This window comes from Aegilops tauschii, chromosome 3, assembly GCF_002575655.3.
Source record: "Aegilops tauschii subsp. strangulata cultivar AL8/78 chromosome 3, Aet v6.0, whole genome shotgun sequence".
Taxonomy (NCBI): Eukaryota; Viridiplantae; Streptophyta; class Magnoliopsida; order Poales; family Poaceae; genus Aegilops; species Aegilops tauschii.
In genome coordinates this window covers 9,244,693-9,265,626 of record NC_053037.3, presented here as the reverse complement: position 1 = coordinate 9,265,626, position 20,934 = coordinate 9,244,693, and the positions used below count along the sequence as shown (strand labels likewise).

Below are 20,934 nucleotides of genomic sequence, written 5' to 3'. Positions count from 1 at the left end.
GCGAGATGAAATTGTTGAACCTCTTTTGACCCAAGAAGTGAGGCCAACATTGAGCCCGTTTACAAACAACCAAGATGAAGCTTTGCAAGAGGACAATGATGAGTATGCGGACGATGACAATGAAGTTGATCTCTATGACAACAATGTGGGTGATCTCTACAAATATCATTTGCAAGAGACAATGGACCATTCCATCCCTTTTTCCCGTGCATATGCATCGGACTCGGATGACGATGGTCCCGATGAACAAGTTGATGCGGAGGGGTTCACGGTGAAGGAGGCCGAAGCTTTCGAGAAGGTATTTGGTCGGGATCATCGGACTACATTGTTCAAGGATGTTAGTCTCGCGGATGAAGCCGTGGTAGATGGTGGCCAATGTGTACCTCTTGGGGTTAGGCCAAGCTCTCACCGTGATTTGGTAGACGACAAGAACCGGATTGCTAAAGGTTCTAAGTTCGACACCTTGTTGGAATTGAAGATGTGGCTCGACAACTACTCGGTTACGCATTATCGTCCACACAAGGTGGTGAACTCGGACGTCAATGTGCGCTACACGGTTGCATGTGCATGTGAAGATGAAATATGTCCGTGGATTGTGCGTGCAAGACCATGGAAAGGAGGTCCAACTTGGCATGTAGTGAGTTGTGTGCCAACTCACTTGTGCCAAGGCAAAAGGGTGGATGGCAAGATTGTGTCCCAAGACCACAAACAACTCACATCCGAGTTCATCGCTTATATGCTCTCCAACTCAATATCCACACTTCCAACAATGAGCATCCAACATGTCATTGATCTTGTGAAAGCCATCTTTCATTACAAGGTGAAATACGGCAAGGCATGGAAGGCGAAGCAAGCCGCATTTAAGATGTTGTATGGTACATGGGAGGAAGCATACAATCGAATCCCTAGGTTGTTGTTAGCCATGGCCGCGACAAACCCGGGCATGGTTCATGTGGTCGAGCCTCATGGGCACCAAACAACGGTTCATGAAGGAAGGAAAGTCAGAGTATTTGGCCGTGCTTTTTGGGCGTTCGAGCAATGTGTGAGGGCTTTCGAACATTGTAGGCCGGTCATCGCAATTGATGGCACGTTCTTGACTGGACAATACAAGGGCACCTTGTTGGTTGCGATAGCAAGTGATGCCAATAACCGGGTGTTGCCATTGGCATTTGCTTTGGTTGAGGTGGAAAACAATGACAACTGGGAGTGGATTCTGCATCTTTTGAGGACGAAGGTGTTACCCGCTCAAAGGGAAATTTGTGTCATATCGGATCGGCATCCAGGAATTCTTAACGCGGTGGAGATTGACATTCCCGGGCATGCTCCATTGCACCATCGATGGTGCATGAGACACTTTTGTTCGAACTTCTATAGGGCATGTGGCCTTAAGGAGTTGGCCGATGATCTTCACGATTGTTGTCTCGCTTTCTCCGATAAGCGCTTCGCCACTTTGTACAACAAATTGCTCGCACACAAAAAACTTGATCCCGGGGGTCAAGACTTTCTCAATAGGCACATTCAATACCGGAACAAGTGGGCACGTGCTTTTGATGAAGATGGCCGGAGATACGGTCAAATGACAAGCAATATGGCCGAATGCTTCAATAGGGTGCTCAAAGGTGCACGTGGATTACCCGTGACAGCAATAGTTCAATACACATTTGACAAGATGAATGCGTACTTTGTAAAGTACTCGATGGAAACCGATGTACAGATAGCGGGTGAGAACCCACGGAAGTACAAGTACAAGTTCCCACCCAAAGTTGATGAATGGTTGGTATTTCAATCACGGAAGGCGGACTCATAAGAAGCTATATTACATGACAACGAAGAGTGGAAGTACGAAGTGAAAGAGCCAGGAGGAACCACAAACGATGGCCGGCAACATGGAGGTCGGGCTTTCAAGGTGTCATTAACACAATGTGATTACACTTGTGGGAGGCCATTGTTGCTTCATCTCCCATGCTCACACTTGTATACCACCGGTCGTGTTAGGAATGTGGACATCAATCACCCACACACCGTGAGGGAGTCGGAGTTCTCGATCACGACGGTCAAGAAAACATGGGCTCCCCGCTTTCACCCATACTTTGACCAACCACAATGGCCGGAGTATCATGGAGTTCAACTATGGCCGGATCCGGAGTTGAAGGTTGTTAAACGGGGTAGACGTAAGACAAAGCGTCTTAGAGGCGACATGGACAGATGGGGCCATGGTGGCCGCCGCGAAGCGGGCAACGACCAATTCCAAGAGCCTCGTGAGAGCTCCCGTTGTGGGGAGTGCAAAGGTCATGGCCACAACAAAAGAAAATGTACGAAACCAAGGAAAAGGTCCAAGAAAAATGATGCAAGCACAAGCCAACAAGGAGCTACACAAGGGAGCCAACCAAGTGGTAGCCAACCTAGTGGTAGCCAACAAGTGCCAAGCCAACCAAGTGGTAGCCAACCTAGTGGTAGCCAACAAGTGCCAAGGCAACCAAGTGGTAGCCAACAAGTGCCAAGCCAACCAAGTGTTAGCCAAAGAGGATCTAGGCAACAAAGAGGTCGGCAACTAGGACTTACAAGAGGTCGTGGTGGTGGTAGAGCTCGTGGTGGTGGTCTAGGCCGTGGTGGTGGTAGAGCTCGTCGTGGTGGTAATGGCCGTGGTGATGGTCTCGGCCTTGGTGATTGTCTTGGCCTTGGTGGTGGACTTGGCCGTGGTGATGGACAAGGGCAAGTTCGTTATAGAGGAATGTTTGGATACCTAGATGGACCGTTTCCGTCTGTTCCTCACTAACTATAATGTATCATATGTTCTTGTTTTTCCATATGTTCTTCTTTTTCATATGTGCTTCCATTTGTTCGTATTGTCCTTACTAACCATTATGTTTCACTCATTGTAGGTATGGTGGCTTCCCAACCCAACAAACCAACGATGAAGGAGGATGGCGAAGATGAGATGGCGGGATGGTGGGAGAAGGTTGCGAAGAAGCTTAGAGAGGAGGATGCAGCCAAGCTAAAGAAGAAGAAGGAAGAGGAGCTTGAGAAGGAGAGGAAGGCAAAACAGAGAGCGTCAAATGCGATGCGCGCTAGGGAGCAAGCGTTGATGAGGAAATGTGAGGAGGCACAGAAGAAGCGTCAACAGGATTTTGAAGAAAGAATCATGAAGCTTTGGGCAATTGCAGCTGAAAAAGAAGAGAGGGACAATCAGATATTCATGGAGAGGGTGGTTAAGGAGGCTCACCTCATAAGAAAAAGGGAGGAGGAAGAGGAAGAAGAGAGGAAGAAGAAGAAGGGAAAGGGGCCTTGCTCTACGCAATAGAGCTATGTCATCCTCTTCAATTTGGTTGTGAACTACTATGTGCCATGTACTACTATGTCTCCTCCTCGATTTAGTTGTGAACTACTATGTGCCGTGAACTACTATGTCTCCTCCTCGATTTGGTTGTAAGAACTACTATGTGTCGTGAATTACTATGTCTCCCCCTCGATTTGGTTGTAAGAACTACTATGTGTCGTGAAGTACTATGTGTTATGAACTACTATGTGTCGTGAAGTACTTCGTGCATATGTTCTTTTCATAGTTGTTTGCTTGCTACGTATCAATCCTACTTCACATCTACTTACTATGTTTGCATATGCTAAAAAATTCACCAAGTCCAAGTGCAACGCCTAGCATCTGGGCGCTGCAATCTACAGTGTGGCGCCTCCAAGCTAGGTGCTGCAGAGGTCTGTAGCTATCCAGAGAGCAACAGAAGGTATGGCAAGTTACAGAGATGTGTGGCGCCTAGCCAGGAGGTGCCACACTGTACAATGCAACGCCTAGCGGCAAGGCGCTGCACTATAGAGTGTGGCGCCTCTGAGCTAGGCGCTGCACAAGTCTGTAGCTATCCAGAGAGCAACAGAAGGTAGGCCTCCAGTTTGGGGCAAAAATTTCGCTAAGTGTTTGTGCAGCGCCTAGCTCGGAGGCGCCACACTATACAGTGCAACGCCTAGCGGCAAGGCGCTACACTGTAGAGTGTGGCGCCTCCGAGCTAGGCGCTGCACAAGTCTGTAGCTATCCAGAGAGCAACAGAAGGTAGGCCTCCAGTTTGGGGCAAAAATTTCGCCAAGTGTTTTTTTGTCATTCATACTGGGTCATTTTCAGCCACAGTTCAACATTTCGTATAATAAACATTAAGGTTCAAAAAGGGTTCACCAAAGACATCATTTCTTAGAAAGGACCATCACAATAAGTTCAAGTTTAACATAGAGCTACCACCACTCCAAGTTCAACGACATAACAAATTCCACATTACTAATAGCTACGACCACTCCAAGTTCAACGACATAACAAATTCCACATTACTAATAGCTACCACCACTCCAAGTTCAACGACATAACAAATTCCACTCTAAGTTCAACATTATAAATAAAGGACGATGACTAGTGCTTTCCGCGCTTGTTGGCTCCTCCCCCCTCTTGACGCTTATCTTCTTCACCTTCCTAGGAAGAGGAACCCGCTCCGGCTCCGGCTCCGGTTCCTCCACGTCATCTACATAGTCATCCAAATAGTCATCCAAAGCCGCCATCCGCGAGGTGCCGACCGTCCTTTTGCCTCTTTGGCCTCTTTGGGTGAAGTCTTTAGGTGTGTACTTCTTGATTCCCTTCCTAGGCTTCAACTCGTATGCAGACCGAGCCTAGTACGTCCCCACGGTCATATCATCAGCAACCTATGCATCAACAGAAGATATGGAAAGACCGTGTGTGAGGATATAGTTGGCAATGCATCAACAAATGGATATATATCGTCATGCCATACCTCTTGGGTGACCACACCCACATCCTCATCCTCGAAAGGTTCACCATGGCCCTGCCCCGAAGCGGGATCTGATGGTGTGGCCGACCTAGACCGTTTTGGTGATACATACTCGGGGTCACGACAACCGAAAAGGTTTGATAGCCGCCTTAACTTTTGGCCCTGGCGCTGCAACATGTACAAGTGAATGAGACATGGAACGTAGCAACAAATGTTAAGTGCTAGTTTGAAGGAGATGTGAACCTTAATGAATGCTCGAAGTGCACCTTCCCCATCGCTTTTGCCAGCCGGGGTTGTTTCCAGAATAGTCTCGGTCTCATCAGCTGCTTTCTTGATCTGGGCACGCTATGAACAGAAACGGTATCAAAGTGTTAGGCAAGCGAAGATGTGAATAGTGCGAATGGAAAAGCAAAAAGGGCTAACCACAAAGTTCATCATTGGAGCTGAAGGGATCACTGAGTTGCCTTTCCTGACTAATGCGTTGTACTGGTGCTGGGCTACCTCATAAAAAACGGTGGGTTCTTCCAGAATCTCCTCAGCATACGCCGGCTTGCATACCTCCACGCGGGTACTTGCAAGAAACCATGTGAGATAGTTGTTGAACGCGATCGGGCAGTGCTCACGAAGCTGGGCTCGTTTTCCAGCCCTTGCTTGCTCCACACTAAGAGCGAACTGCACGACATACTTCCTGTGATGCTTGGCCAAATCCTTGATCTTCCGCTGCTTTTTCCTATCCAACCTGCAAGTTAGAAACAGAATATTAGCATCATCGAAACCGTCGAGAAGCTGCTAAGTGCTCAAGGTTAATTATATCTTACGCGTGTAGCAACTTGTCCGTGTCCTCCCACTCCGGCGGGTGTGGCTGGAACAAACCAAACTGGCGGAACACCCGATGTGGCAGGTGAAGCTCAACCGCCCAGTTGCATATCAGTGGGCACCGCATATGCCAGAGATCCCTATCCTTAGTGCACATCGGATTCAGCCTGAACTCTATAGGGTTACCAAAACTCTCTCCTTTTCCATACGGCTCCCATTCCACCTGCAAAATGGGATTGAATGCAAAATTGATATCGAGTTACGATACAAGCATGATAATCACTTATGCAATGTCGGTTCACCTGCTCAGGCGTGATCGCGTCCAGCTCGCTCTTGTACAACTTGTACATTACCGAGGGATCATCCGTCGTCTCATTTAACACATCCCACTTGTAAGCCCAAGTGGGGAGCCGTAGTGGGTCGTCTTTGTCGTCCCAATCCTCGTACTTCACGGTCTTCGGTCGTCCAACCGGCAAACGCTCCTAGCTCCATATGGAAAGTGCGAGCAGACAACCACCAATACCTCCAGTGTGCCTACAACAGGCTTCGTCCAACTGCACATAAAAGAGAACATGGTCAAATTTGCCGCAAGAGCGCATTGATAATGTATCAATGAAGTGAAAAGGAAACAACTTCATACCTGTCGATACAAGTAAGCCAGTGTCGCCGAACCCCAACTCCATTTGCTATCGAAGACGGTCAACGCCTTCAGCCACATCCATGGAGCATTCTTGCATGTGCCATCAGCAAACGTAGTCCTGGATATCACGTACCACATGTAGACACGAGCATATGTCTTCACCATGTCCTCATTAGCATCCTCAGGGCAAGTACTGAAGTTCGATGATATCCACGTGAAAGTCGCGCCGGCTGCGACTCTTTCCTTCTTCTTATCTTCTGCTTCTGGTTCCCGAGGCTCCGGAGGAACCATACCGATAAGGGCATGCATCTGCGCGCGCCACCCATCAGAATCGGTGTTCATACATAAAGGATTGCCATCGATAGGAAGACCGGTGATCATAGCAATATCCTGGAGCGTCACGGTCATCTCCCCGGTCCGAAGATGGAAAGTGTGTGTCTCCGGCCTCCAATGATCAATAAGCGCAGTGAGTGCTGCAGCATTGTTGGGTGGCGTCGACCGGCGGACCAACTGAATGAAAGGGAGAAGTCCTGCCTCCCTTACATACGGTGTGTACTGCTCATCATAGCGCATCCATCCAAGGGTGACCCCGTGAGACCGAAGCTTCAGAGGTGCAAGCTCCTACAAACAAACAAATCATAACATTACATATGGGGCATTTGTGTTTGAAAAAAATACGAAATTCATAACACCGGCCACTTTCAGTATTACCCGCTGCTCCACCGACATAGCGTACGACCGGTGTTGTTTGTCCCAATGATCATCGAGAAGCCAAACCATCCTAACAATTTCAACAAAGCATTCTTGTCAACACGATTATCTTTTCAATTCAAAAAAACTAAAGTAGGCCTACTACATGCAAGATTCAAAGCATATGTATCCAAAGCATTTTTCTCAATACGAGTATAATTTCAGTACACATAAACTAAAGGCCTACTTCATACAAATAACTTTTCCATAGAAGTAACATGTCAATCTATGTATCCAACCATATCTTTTCAATAAAATAAAATAAACTAGGGTTCCACAAATCAAACAAACAAGGGTTGTAATACATGCAAAATTCTAATACATGCAAGATTCAAATCTAATCAAATCAAACAAGGATTCCCCAAATCTTCAAAATACCATATTTTGTATGGATAGAAAGAAGGGGATCGGAGGAGAGTACCTTCTAGGATGGATTGGTGAAGAAATGCACGGACCAAATCATCAGATCTGAAGGATTTGGGAGAGGGGATTGAGAGGGGGAGAGGAGGAAGCCGCCGGCGCACCTGTTCTGTAACTCCTCCTGGAACGAATGGGTGGGGTGAGGGCAGGGGGAGCGGGCGGCTGGCATCTAAGTCACAGTGCAGCGCCTAAGGGCTAGGCGCTGCACATTACATGTGTGGCGCCTACCTAGTAGGCGCTGCACTGCTGGGTCCGGGGCCCAGGGCTGCCACGGTGGACTGGAGTGCAACGCCCCCGAGCTAGGCGCTGCACCGTTGGGTGTGGCGCCGGCATGGCGGGCGCTACACAAAAATGTCAGGGGAGTGAAATAGTTTCACGGGCAGTTCATTCTGTGAATTGATTTCGTCTTGAGGTCAAAATTGTCAAATTTGCCAGCGCCGCTTCGTTCTTACCTAAAAAGGTAAGCACCAACCTTCGTTTTGTTTTATTGTTCCCATTTTACTACACAAATATCTCTTGAAGCATAAATTTGCCTACTAAAATAAGTTTCATTTCTATGCAGAATTTCAACATAACCCTATTTTTTAACACAGTATAGACCTAGAGGCTCATACAGACGCACATACACTCGCCCTTATAGACGCACGCACGCACACCCAATACCTGTGAGTACCTCCGAAAGACTAAGCCGGCACATCATCTTGAGATTGATGAAGTCGTCACATACGTCTTTGTAGTCGACGGGAACATCTCCTCCCACTGAACGCACATCGACGAAAGGCCTGAAATAAATACAGAAAAATAAGAGCACCCAAAAAGTGCAGGACTTGAACTCTGGTGGACTAGGATACCACTATCCTCCTAGCCATCCAGCCACAGGTTGGTTCGCAACCACCCCATTTCTGCCTAACTTATGGAGTGTTCTTCTAGGTCTGATAATTCTATAGTGATTTTTGAGCATATTTCTTGATGGTGTCTACCTGGAACAACTTACTCTTTGTGAATACCTTGATCCAAGGACTAAGAATATCTACCATCCACCATGTACTCTCTCGCTGTTGGAGGAGGAGGCCGTTGAACGACAGATGTCGACGTTACTGTCTTTTTTGTATTCCTCTTCTTAATAAGTGGCACCACCCCTCCCGCGTTTTCCTAATGAAAAATGTGAGATAGGGGCCTCCTGATCATGATCATCATCGTGAATAGGTATCACCATAAACTCTATCTCTCGTACGAAGCAACCATCAATACAATCTAAAAAGGCGGGAAGAGTGGTATTACCTCATCTCAATGGCATGAATTTCATCTCGAGGGCCTAGACTTGAAAAATCCTCATCTCATGTGCACCCATCTAGATTCTCTTTGCGTGTGCTGCCACATATTTGCTATTGCTGGTAAATTACACCGACAGTTTGGGGTCATAATTTTGGGATGCTCGTGGAAGAAAAATATTTCTATGGCGTTATTGCCGCACAATTTTCTTTGGGATCACCCTAAAAAATGTTCTATGTTTCTAAAAATTCCAAATAAATCAGTTCTTGAATGAAGTATATATTTGGAAGTTTTCAGCAAGCTATATGGTGATTTATCTGCTACACGCAAACAAAAAGGCTACAAGAACATATCAGAAACAACATCGACACATAAATGTTTTTTTTCGATCATCCAAATTATAGTTTCAGCCACAACTTACATACTGATTCGTGCCAAAACGTTCATCCTTCTTTAAAAAAAAGTTTGAGTGCAATGTTCTACAAGGTGGTGCCATATAACGATGCTGATTCCAGTTGTTAAGGTTTACACTTTTTTTCTAGAAAATAAAATCTTCTGTTCATAATTGTCCGTGTAAAATTGTTACATAATTGGCATGCCAACATGGAAACTCCTTGGCCAAGTGAAGACCGACTTATAAAATATCACCAAATGGAGCCCTCTGCACCCTTAACTCCACACCCGGTTTTATTTTAAGCCCTAAACTACAAAGCCCTCCATTTTACAACATCAAACTCTCAAAACCATCTAAATTAGACACCTCATCCTAAAAGCTATGCATTTATATGCATATTTTACACGCCAAACAATCATAGCCATCCAAACCAAACACCTTATACAAAACCACATTGTTTTTCAACGGATGGTTTCCAATGACGATGATATGTGGTGTTTAATTTGGCCAAAGCTCCCCATATCAGCATCATGGTAGCATAGCTAGATAGTTCAATTAAATTTAGAGTCTAATCAGGCGACTGAAATAAGACCCATCGTTAAGAAACAAACCCAGGCCAAGTTGAAAGCAAGTGAAATGTGATTTGTCAAGTTCATTGGGTAGAAAGAGGTGAAGGAGACGAAGAGAAGCACCACCCACCTCGTGTGGACTAACTAATAAGGGAGGTGCGACGATGAAATGAGGTCTCGCTCCATCACTTCGGTCTCCTGTGATCCTGTGGTCAAACATTTCAAACTTTCAAGAATTCAAACATTCAAAATTCAACATATGGAATTCCCTATTTTATAGAATTTCAAAAAAAATGAATTTTCGTACTTTAAAAATTTAAATTTCACAGGAGAGAAAGGCTGAGCGGCAGAATTTCAATTTTTCAGGAATTTCAAATATCACATGACAGAAAGGCAGAGAGAGAGAGAGAGAGAGAGAGAGAGAGAGAGAGAGAGAGAGAGAGAGAGAGAGAGAGAGAGAGAGAGAGAGAGAGAGCACCACTTGAGTGGTGGCACTGGTACAGAACCGCAATATGCAAATGGTTTAAACCCCTTACTGACACAATTTTGAACCGTCTCCTTGCGAATATGTGTGATAAGGAGGGGGGTTTCCATCAGACACAACCCAGGTTAATCGTCTGAGATTGCTCCTACGATCACACACGATAAACAACAAAGTGCACATGTGTGATTGGGAGAGCTATATCACAGACAATCATCCAGAAAAGCCCTATGAGATGTGTTGAACATCCGACACAATTTGATTAAACAGAACATTTACGTTAGCACACTGTATCATAAACGGTGCAAACTAAAAATGCGTGTGCTATAAGGGGATCCATCACACACGTTGTTCCTGCTGAAAACATTTGCGGCCTGGCAGCGTATTGCAAATGATTGTGGAGGACGGCATCGTGTGTGGTGGCTCACTTATCCCACACGCTTATTTTGTAGCAACTGTGTGTGTTTCTAGTTGTCATCGCCCGTGGAACTTTACAAGTAACCGTGTGCAATGAAATGACCCAATAAGCAGGTTTATTAGCCTATTATTTTAATCTCTACAATAAGCAAATCCACATTTCTTATCAAACAAATGTTCACCATGATTTTCGCAAAAAAATGTTCACCATTATTTCATAGCGAACACACAATATATTTCATATTCGCCTAATGGCCATCATGATTTCATAATTAACATCACAGTACACCATATAGCTAGTTCATCACACTACAGTACACCATATAGCTAGTTCAGCACACCACAGCACACAAACACTAAGTTTCATATGTAACATCTAAAACATTTGGAAAGTAGCATCATAGACGGTAAATAGAAAGATGAATGCCATCTGAAAAATTGCTGAAGCGGAAGGCAAATATTGAGCCTTCGACGACATTGAAGATCTTTACAACTTTGGGCCAGCGCCTATAGATGATCGCCCACCCATCCTTCGCCCTTTTGAGGAAGACTTCAATATTATACTGTGGGTGATGTATGAATACCTTCCTTGCATGTTGAGCATACATGTGGTTTAAGAGGTAATCATCGGTAAACTGCTTTGAAAAATACTGAAAACAAAGATATGCAGAAATATGTTTTGTAAATATTAAAATGGTGTGCATAGAAAAAAATACAAGTTAAGATAGGTACTATCATCTTATAGTTGACTAATGTCTTCTTCACTGCGCAGACAAAGAGTTTGTTGTTTTTCCTCGCTAGATCCTTTATCCTAACAATATTTTCTAGTTTTTTTGATTTGACTAATATTTATGGACATCTCATTTCCCCATGTGCAAAATGGGTTGAATAGTGGGTCTAAACCTCTAATACTAAGATCTACACGCGAGACCTAATTATTAGAAATTTTCTTTCCATTGCACAATAATGAGCTATAAGCCAAAGGACCATGTACAAACCTCGACGGCAAACCTCTATGTCTTCCATTATTACCCTGCAATTTCATAAGGTAGATATTTATCAGGTTAAGTGAGAATTGCTATATAGTCAATAATTGGTTGATGAAGAAACATGCTGTAGATCCAACAGATTCCAACGATGGAAAGGGTAGTTAACCACAACTTGCTTGAAACCATATTTCTCACATATATAATGATGAGCAATATTTTCGCGCTCATCAGACCGTTGTTTAAACCACACAATTCTGAAATTTCTAAGAAAATCACTCCAATATTGCCAATAATGACTAATGAATGCGAGAAATTGTGAAATCCCTTGTTTCATGTGTTTCCATAGGAAATGGGCCCGAACATGAAATAATATCATCGCATAGAAGGATATACAAAGTTTGATGGAAGAGGCAAGTTAATAGGAGGCGGAAGGAGCAATCCAGAGCACAAAATGCCGCACAATACGAGCGCGCCCGCTTGTACCGCTGGTCGTACCACACGCTGTCAGCACCATATGTGAGTAATTCAATGCGTTCATCTTACGATCCGATCGCCATATGTGAGTAATTCGGTAAGGCAATGGGTTGAGGAAAGCCTTGCAACCCTATGTATTAGTGCACGGGATCATTGGAATTGACTTCACATGATTGATGTTATTTGTATGTGTCTGATTGCCGTCTCTTTGTCAAAAAAGAAGCTGAAAGAACATGTGGTGCCCCCATGTGTGATTTTGGTAATTGATGACATTTTCTATGTACTAATGGTTGCATTGAGTTATACTTGAAGGATTTGTCCATATGCATTTCTTGAAGTCCATGTGTTGGTTTCAAGGAGTTTATGAGTTGACCAAGATGCTACTAAGGAATTATCCAAAGATTGGTCTTGTGAGTGTTGAGCTTATTGCAAGCATGTCTTGAAGAAGAAGATTGTGTGATCATTCATGTTTACCTTCAAGACATCATCCAAATGAAGAGAGTTGGAAAGATTCAAGGTCGATCAAGACTAAGTACAGAGAGTGATTCCAGTTGATCAACACACAAAGCGTAGAAGATGTACCGAGAGGGATCAAGTGACCCACGGTATGATAAGCATTGTCCATTACTCTTTGTGTACTAACCCATGGTCTATGTGATAGTTCTATGTGGGGTTAGGTATGTGTCAATGGGCTTGCGTCAAGAGGAGATATCATACAATCCATGGAGAGGATGACATCAAGTGGTGATCGTCATCAAGATTGCCGTCTGCAAGTTCAAGTGGAGCATCAGGAAGAGATCAAGTGCTTGAATCTTGCCGTCTATTGTGGTGACAATGGACTTGTGAAGATGTCGGAAGAGTGGCTCACCCATAGTGGTGTATGGGGGAGCAATCAACTAGTCTTCATCGAGCCAACACAATCAAGAAAGGTGGTCCAACTTGAGGAATTCAAGATCGTCATCATCTAGCTCAAGTGGAATATGTGCAAGGCAAAGGATTGCCCTTGATAGGTTTTCTATTTTACCGGTCTCATGGTGGTAGTTGGGAGACCGGGTTGTAGGATCGATTGGCGTACTATCAAGGGGGGCTCTGTAGTGAGTAGCTTGATCGCATCGTTCGTCGAGAGCTCAAACCATTGCATCCTTGCATCATCTCTCTTGGTTCTTTTTTAGTTCTTCTCCTTGTGAGATTTGGAGCTTGTGGTCATCTTCATGACAAGCTTGAGTTCATCGAAAACCGATTTCATATGCATCTTCTTTTGTGCTTTCGGTGTTGGAGTTTTTACCGGTCTTATTTGAGAAAGGGTTCTCACCATTTTATTTTGGGTTTTTTCTCAATTGCTATTTCTTGATATTTCTATCAAGATTGTGTTTTCTCTTGTCTTTAGCTTTCCAACAAGCTTGATTTCGTCGAATTCGGAGCTCGTATGTGAAAGTTATGGCTGTTTTGATCTTACCTGTTTTACATAGACTGGTTGTACCGCTTCTTACACCTGTTGTACCGGTTGACCGGTACTACCGGTGTTTGGGGCTGTTGGACCACTCCAAAGTTGATCTGATGGTTGTACCGGCCCTGTACCGCTCTACCACCGGTCTGGGTTCTATTGCGGAGCGGTTCTTGGGCGGTTGTGGGCCAGTTGTACCGGTTAGTTCAGTTTAACCGGTACTACCGGTTCCCCGGGCTGTTGTATCGCTTCGGGCTTTTTTTTTCTACAGGTAGGTTTTTCCTCTGCTTTGACCGGTTGTACCGGCTCATGCACCGGTTGTACCGGTCCTATAGTTTTCTGCACATAACCGGCAGATTCGTGGGGACCTACAAAAGGGGGTCTTCTTCCCCATTGGACTCTATCCTTTGAGCTCCTGTTCTTCCCCCATTGTTGACCTTATTCGAGCTTGCTAACTCTCAATCCATCCATGAATTCTTGCTAGTTTTTGAGGGAAAAGAGAGAGGGGATCTAGATCCACATTTCCACCAATCACTTTCTCCTCTGTGTGAGGGGAACCCCTTGGATCTAGATCTTGGAGTTCTTGGTGTTCTCCTTCTTGTTCTTCCTCTCATTTTCCTCCCTAGCATTAGTGGCTTTGGTGGGATTTGGGAGAGAAGGACTTGGGCACTCCGTGTGCCCTTGCCATTGCATTTGGTGCATCGGTTTGAGTTCTCCACGGTGATATGTGGAAGTTACAAGTTGAGAAGCTTGTTACTCTTGGGTGCTTGGTAACCTTGAGCTTGTTCCTCTTGGGTGCTTGGGCGCCCTAGACGGTTGGTGGTGTTCGGAGCTCAATCATTGTGGTGTAAAGCTCCGGGCAAGTGTCGGGGTCTCCAATTAGGTTGTGGTGATCGCCCCGAGCAATTTGACGGGTACCGGTGACCGCCCCCAAGGGTTGCCAAAGTGTACGGGTTCGGTGACCGCCCCCAAGGTTTGCCATTTGTACGGGTTCGGTGACTGCCCTCAAGGGTCCCTTATGTTGGGGAACGCAGTAATTTTAAAAACATTCCTACGATCACGCAAGATCTATGTGATGCATACCTACGAGCGGGAGAGTGTTGTCTACGTACCCTCGTAGACCGTAAGTGGAAGCGTCAAGTGACGCGGTTGATTTAGTCGAATGTCTTCGCGATCCAACCGATCAAGTACCGAATGCACGGCACCTCCGCGATCTGCACACGTTCAGCTCGGTGACGTCCCTCGTACTCTTGATCCAGCTGAGGCCGAGGGAGAGTTCCGTCAGCACGACGGCGTGGTGAGTGTGTTGATGAAGTTACCGACGGAGGGCTTCGCCCAAGCACTACAATGATATGACCGAGGTGGAATTCTGTGGAGGGGGGCACCACACACGTCTAAGAGATTAACTTGTGTGTTTATGGGGTGCCCCCTCCCCCGTATATAAAGGAGTGGAGGAGGGGAGGGCCGGCCCTCTCATGGCGCGCCAAGGGGGGAGTCCTACTCCCGGTGGGAGTAGGATTCCCCCTTTCCCTAGTTGGAGTAGGAGAGGAAGGAAGGGGGAGAGAGGGAGAAGGAAAGGGGGGCCAGCCCGCCTCCCAATTTGGATTGGGCTACGGGGGGGGGGGGGGTGCGCCCCACCTTGGCCGCCTCCTCTTCTCTCCCACTATGGCCCAATAAGGCCCATACACTCCCCGGGGGGTTCCGGTAACCCCCCTGTACTCCGATAAATGCCCACACTCATCCGGAACCATTCCGATGTCCAAATATAGGCTTCCAATATATTGATCTTTATGTCTCGACCATTTCGAGACTCCTCGTCATGTCCGTGATCTTATCCGGGACTTCGAACTACCTTCGGTACATCAAAACACATAAACTCATAATAACGATCGTCATTGAATGTTAACCGTGCGGACCCTACGGGTTCGAGAACTATGTAGACATGACCGAGACACGTCTCCGGTCAATAACCAATAGCGGAACCTCGATGCTCATATTGGCTTCCACATATTTTATGAAGATCTTTATCGGTCAAACCGCATAACAACATAGGTTGTTCCCTTTGTCATCGGTATGTTACTTGCCCGAGATTCTATCGTCGGTATCTCAATACCTAGTTCAATCTCGTTACCCACAAGTCTCTTTACTCGTTTCGTAATGCATCATCCCGTAACTAATTCATTAGTCACATTGCTTGCAAGGCTTATAGTGATGTGCATTACGGAGAGGGCCCAGAGATACCACTCCGACAATCGGAGTGACAAATCCTAGTCTCGATCTATGCCAACTCAACAAACACCATCGGAGACACCTGTAGAGCATCTTTATAATCACCCAGTTACGTTGTGACATTTGATAGCACACAAGGTGTTCCTCCGGTATTCGGGAGTTGCATAATCTCATAGTCATAGGAACATGTATAAGTCACGAAGAAAAACAATAGCAACAAACTAAACGATCAAGTGCTAATGCTAATGGAATGGGTCATGTCAATCACATCACTCTCTAATGATGTGATCCCGCTCATCAAATGACAACTCATGTCTATGGCTAGGAAACTTAACCATCTTTGATTAACGAGCTAGTCAAGTAGAGGCATACTAGTGACGCTATGTTTGTCTTTGTATTCACACATGTACTAAGTTTCCGGTTAATACAATTCTAGCATGAATAATAAACATTTATCATGATATAAGGAAATATAAATAACAACTTTATTATTGCCTCTAGGGCATATTTCCTTCAGTCTCCACTTGCACTAGAGTTAATAATCTAGATTACACAGTAATGATTCTAACACCCATGGAGTCTTGGTGCTGATCATGTTTTGCTTGTGAGAGAGGCTTAGTAAACGAGTCTGCAACATTCAGATCCGTATGTATCTTGCAAATCTCTATGTCTCCCTCCTTGACTTGATCGCAGATCGAATTGAAGCGTCTCTTGATGTGCTTGGTTCTCTTGTGAAATCTGGATTCCTTTGCCAAGGAAATTGCACCAGTATTGTCACAAAAGATTTTCATTGGACCCGATGCACTAGGTATGACACCTAGATCGGATATGAAATCCTTCATCCAGACTCCTTCATTTGCTGCTTCCCAAGCAGCTATGTACTCCGCTTCACACGTAGATCCCGCCATGATGGTTTGCTTGGAACTGCACCAACTAACAGCTCCACCGTTCAATATAAATATGTATCCGGTTTGCGACTTAGAGTCGTCTGGATCAGTGTCAAAGCTTGCATCGACGTAACCGTTTATGACGAGTTCTTTGTCACCTCCATAAACGAGTAACATATCCTTAGTCCTTTTCAGGTATTTCAGGATGTTCTTGACCGCTGTCTAGTGATCCACTTCTGGATTACTTTGGTACCTCCCTGCTAAACTAATAGCAAGGCACACATGAGGTCTGGTACACAGCATTGCATACATGATAGAGCCTATGGCTGAAGCATAGGGAACAATTTTCATTTTCTCTCTATCTTCTGCGGTGGTCGGGCATTGTGTCTGACTCAACTTGACACCTTGTAACACAGGCAAGAACCATTTTGAACTTCTTCAAAACTTTATCAAGGTATGTGCTTTGTGAAAGTCCAATTAAGCGTCTTGATCTATCTCTATAGATCTTGATGCCCAATATACAAGCAGCTTCAACGAGGTCTTTCATTGAAAAATTCTTATTCAAGTATCCCTTTATGCTATCCAGAAATTCTATATCATTTCCGATCAACAATATGTCATCCACATATAATATTAGAAATGCTACACAGCTCCCACTCACTTTCTTGTAAATACAGGCTTCTCCAAAAGTCCGTATAAAACCATATGCTTTGATCACACTATCAAAGCGTATATTCCAACTCCGAGAGGCTTGCACCAGTCCATAAATGGATTGCTAGAGCTTGCACACTTTGTTAGCACCTTTTGGATCGACACAACCTTCTGGTTGCATCATATACAACTCTTCTTTAAGATATCCATTAAGGAATGCAGTTTTGACATCCATTTGCCAAATTTCATAATCATAAAAAGCGGCAATTGGTAACATGATTCGGACGGACTTAAGCATTGCTACGGGTGAGAAGGTCTCATCGTAGTCAACTCCTTGAACTTGTCAAAAACCTTTCACAACAAGTCGAGCTTTGTAGACAGTAATATTACCGTCAGCGTCAGTCTTCCTCTTGAAGATCCATTTATTCTCTATGGCTTGCCGATCAACGAGCATGTCAACCAAAGTCCACACTTTGTTCTCATACATGGATCCCATCTCAGATTTTATAGCCTCAAGCCATTTTGCGGAATCTGGGCTCACCATCACTTCCTCATAGTTCGCAGGTTCGTCATGGTCAAGTAACATGACCTCCAGAATAGGATTACCGTACCACTCTGGTGCGGATCTTACTCTGGTTGACCTACGTGGTTTGGTAGTAACTTGATCTGAAGTTTCATGATCATCATCATTATCTTCCTCACTAATTGGTGTAGGAGTCATAGGAACCGGTTTCTGTGAAGAACTACTTTCCAATAAGGGAGCAGGTACAATTACCTCATCAAGTTCTACTTTCCTCCCACTCACTTCTTTCGAGAGAAACTCCTTCTCTAGAAAGGATACATTCTTAGCAATGAATATCTTGCCTTCGGATCTGTGATAGAAGGTGTACCCAACGGTCTCCTTTGGGTATCCTATGAAGACGCACTTTTCCAATTTGGGTTCGAGCTTATCAGGTTGAAGCTTTTTCACATAAGCATTGCAGCTCCAAACTTTAAGAAATGACAACTTGGGTTTCTTGCCAAACCACAGTTCATGCAAGATCTATGTGATGCATAGCTAAGAGCGGGAGAGTGTTGTCTACTTACCCTCGTAGACCGTAAGCGTAAGCGTCAAGTGACGCGGTTGATGTAGTCGAACATCTTCGCGATCCAACCGATCAAGTACCGAACGCACGGCACCTCCGTGATCTGCACACGTTCAGCTCGGTGACGTCCCTCGTACTCTTGATCCAGCTGAGGCCGAGGGAGAGTTCCGTCAGCACGACGGTGTGGTGACGGTGTTGATGAAGTTACCGACGCAGGGCTTCGCCTAAGCACTACAACGATATGACCAAAGTGGAATTATGTGGAGGGGGGCACCGCACTCAGCTAAGAGAATAACTTTTGTGTTTATGGGGTGCCCCCCTCCCCCATATATAAAGGAGTGGAGGAGGGGAGGGCCGGCCCTCTCATGGCGCGCCCAAGGGGGGAGTCCTACTCCCGGTGGGAGTAGGATTCCCCCTTTCCCTAGTTGGAGTAGGAGAGGAAGGAAGGGGGAGAGAGGGAGAAGGAAAGGAGGGCAGCCCCCCTCCCAATTCGGATTGGGCTTGGGGGGGGGGGCTGCGCCCCCACCTTTGCCGCCTCCTCTTCTCTCCCACTATGGCCCAATAAGGCCCATACACTCCTCGGGGGGTTCCGGTAACCCCCCCGGTACTCTGGTAAATGCCCGAACTCACCCGGAACCATTCCGATGTCCAAATATAGGCTTCCAATATATCTATCATGTCTCGACCATTTCGAGACTCCTCATCATGTCCGTGATCATATCCGGGACTCCGAACTACCTTCGGTACATCAAAACACATAAACTCATAATACCGATCATCATCGAACGTTAAGCGTGCGGACCCTACGGGTTCGAGAACTATGTAGACATGACCGAAACACGTCTCCGGTCAATAACCAATAGCGGCCCTGGATGCTCATATTGGCTCCCACATATTCTACGAAGATCTTTATCGGTCAAACCGCATAACAACATACATTGTTCCCTTTGTCATCGGTATGTTACTTGCCCGAGATTCGATCATCGGTATCTCAATACCTAGTTCAATCTCTTTATCGGCAAGTCTCTTTACTCATTCCGTAATGCATCATCCTGTAACTAACTCATTAGTCACATTGCTTGCAAGGCTTATAGTGATGTGCATTACCGAGAGGGCCCATAGATACCTCTCCGACAATCGGAGTGACAAATCCTAATCTCGATCTATGCCAACTCAACAAACACCATCGGAGACACCTGTAGAGCATCTTTATAATCACCCAGTTACGTTGTGACGTTTGATAGCACATAAGGTGTTCCTCCGGTATTCGGGAGTTGCATAATCTCATAGTCATAGGAACATGTATAAGTCATGAAGAAAAACAATAGCAACAAACTAAACGATCAAGTGCTAATGCTAATGGAATGGGTCATGTCAATCACATCATTCTCTAATGATGTGATCCCGTTCATCAAATGACAACTCATGTCTATAGCTAGGAAACTTAACCATCTTTGATTAACGAGCTAGTCAAGTAGAGGCATACTAGTGACACTATGTTTGTCTATGTATTCACACATGTACTAAGTTTCAGTTAAGACAGTTCTAGCATGAATAATAAACATTTATCATGATATAAGGAAATTTAAATAACAACTTAATTATTGCCTCTAGGGCATATTTCCTTCACCTTAGTGGAATCACGACATCTTGCATTGTGCGAGGGCGTGAGGAGATTACGGTGGCCCTAGAGGCTTCTTGGGGAGCATTGTGCCTCCACACCGCTCCAAACAAAGATTAGCATCCGCAAGGTTGTGAACTTCGGGATACATCATCGTCTCCGCGTGCCTCGGTTATCTCTTACCCGAGCCCTTTACTTATGCACTTTACTTTGTGATAGCCATATTATTTCTTGTCATATATCTTGCTATCACCTAGTAGTTTATCTTGCTTAGCATAAGTTGTTGGTGCACATAGGTGAGCCTAGTTGTTGTAGGTTTTGTTCTTGACAAATTAACCGCTAGGTTTATTCCGCATTTGTTCAAGCCTGGACCTTAATTATTTTAAAGTGCCTATTTAGCCCCCCCCTCTAGGCGACATCCATGATCTTTCAGAAGCCATCTTGATAAATAAATTGTACAATTTTGATAAAGCACACCTAGATGTGCTCTAAGTATTGCACATCTAAGTCCTATGTCATTAATTTTATGCTAAGATGTGTGCAAGCATTTTCTCTTGTTTGTTTCTAGTATAATCGAGTCATTTAGATGTGCAATAACTATGTGACACCTAGATGTTCCTTAGACTGACCGAATGGGTGCATCTAGGACACATCTAGATGTGACAGCCCCCTCCGGTGTCTTCCCATGTTTTTTATTTTGGAGCATGTGTAGCCCAACAAAAAAAGTCAGGCGTCCACACCCACCCCCTCCTTGCTAGGCCTGATATGGGCAACTTGCAAGAAGCTTTCCTGAGCCACAGCTAGCACCTCAACCCATCGACCCCCAACACACCCTCTTCCTCCCCACCTTATTCCTCACACGTTTTCTAAAAAAACTCTTCTTCCTCACACCCTCTGCCAAACACAGCCACCATTGTTGGGGTTGCAAAACAAAGAACATGTTCAAAAAAAAGCACCAGGAAAAACATAGCTACAATATTAGGCAACAACAGAACTTCAAGAGATTCAAATAATTTC

General features: G+C 45.1%; 2 protein-coding genes across 2 annotated transcripts in view; one reads left to right on the top strand and one right to left on the bottom strand.

Annotated features, from left to right (window-relative positions):
* LOC109783523 (CDP-diacylglycerol--serine O-phosphatidyltransferase 1) overlaps nt 1-20,934 on the top strand; it is a 130,032-nt gene that overhangs the window by 23,273 nt on the left and 85,825 nt on the right. The gene's annotated exons all lie outside the window — the stretch shown is intronic.
* On the bottom strand, nt 4,660-7,672 carry LOC120975472 (uncharacterized). The gene is made up of 9 exons (XM_073511438.1): nt 7,406-7,672; nt 6,946-7,015; nt 6,235-6,855; nt 5,897-6,148; nt 5,597-5,817; nt 5,202-5,517; nt 5,022-5,123; nt 4,782-4,946; nt 4,660-4,692 (listed from the first exon to the last, which is right to left on the bottom strand). Exons 4-9 carry the CDS (start codon nt 5,942-5,944, stop codon nt 4,660-4,662), a joined length of 885 nt encoding a protein of 294 aa, XP_073367539.1. The 5' UTR covers nt 5,945-6,148; nt 6,235-6,855; nt 6,946-7,015; nt 7,406-7,672.

Bases quoted from the DNA above. Each gene is read 5' to 3' on its own strand.
- LOC120975472 (XM_073511438.1), bottom strand. From the start codon at position 5,944: ATGTACAAGTTGTACAAGAGCGAGCTGGACGCGATCACGCCTGAGCAG. The intron at 5,124-5,201 runs GTTAGCCCTTTT...TTCTGTTCATAG, and splicing joins CTCCAATGATGAACTTTGTG to CGTGCCCAGATCAAGAAAGC. The intron at 4,693-4,781 runs GTATGGCATGAC...GTTGATGCATAG, and splicing joins TGGGTGTGGTCACCCAAGAG to GTTGCTGATGATATGACCGT.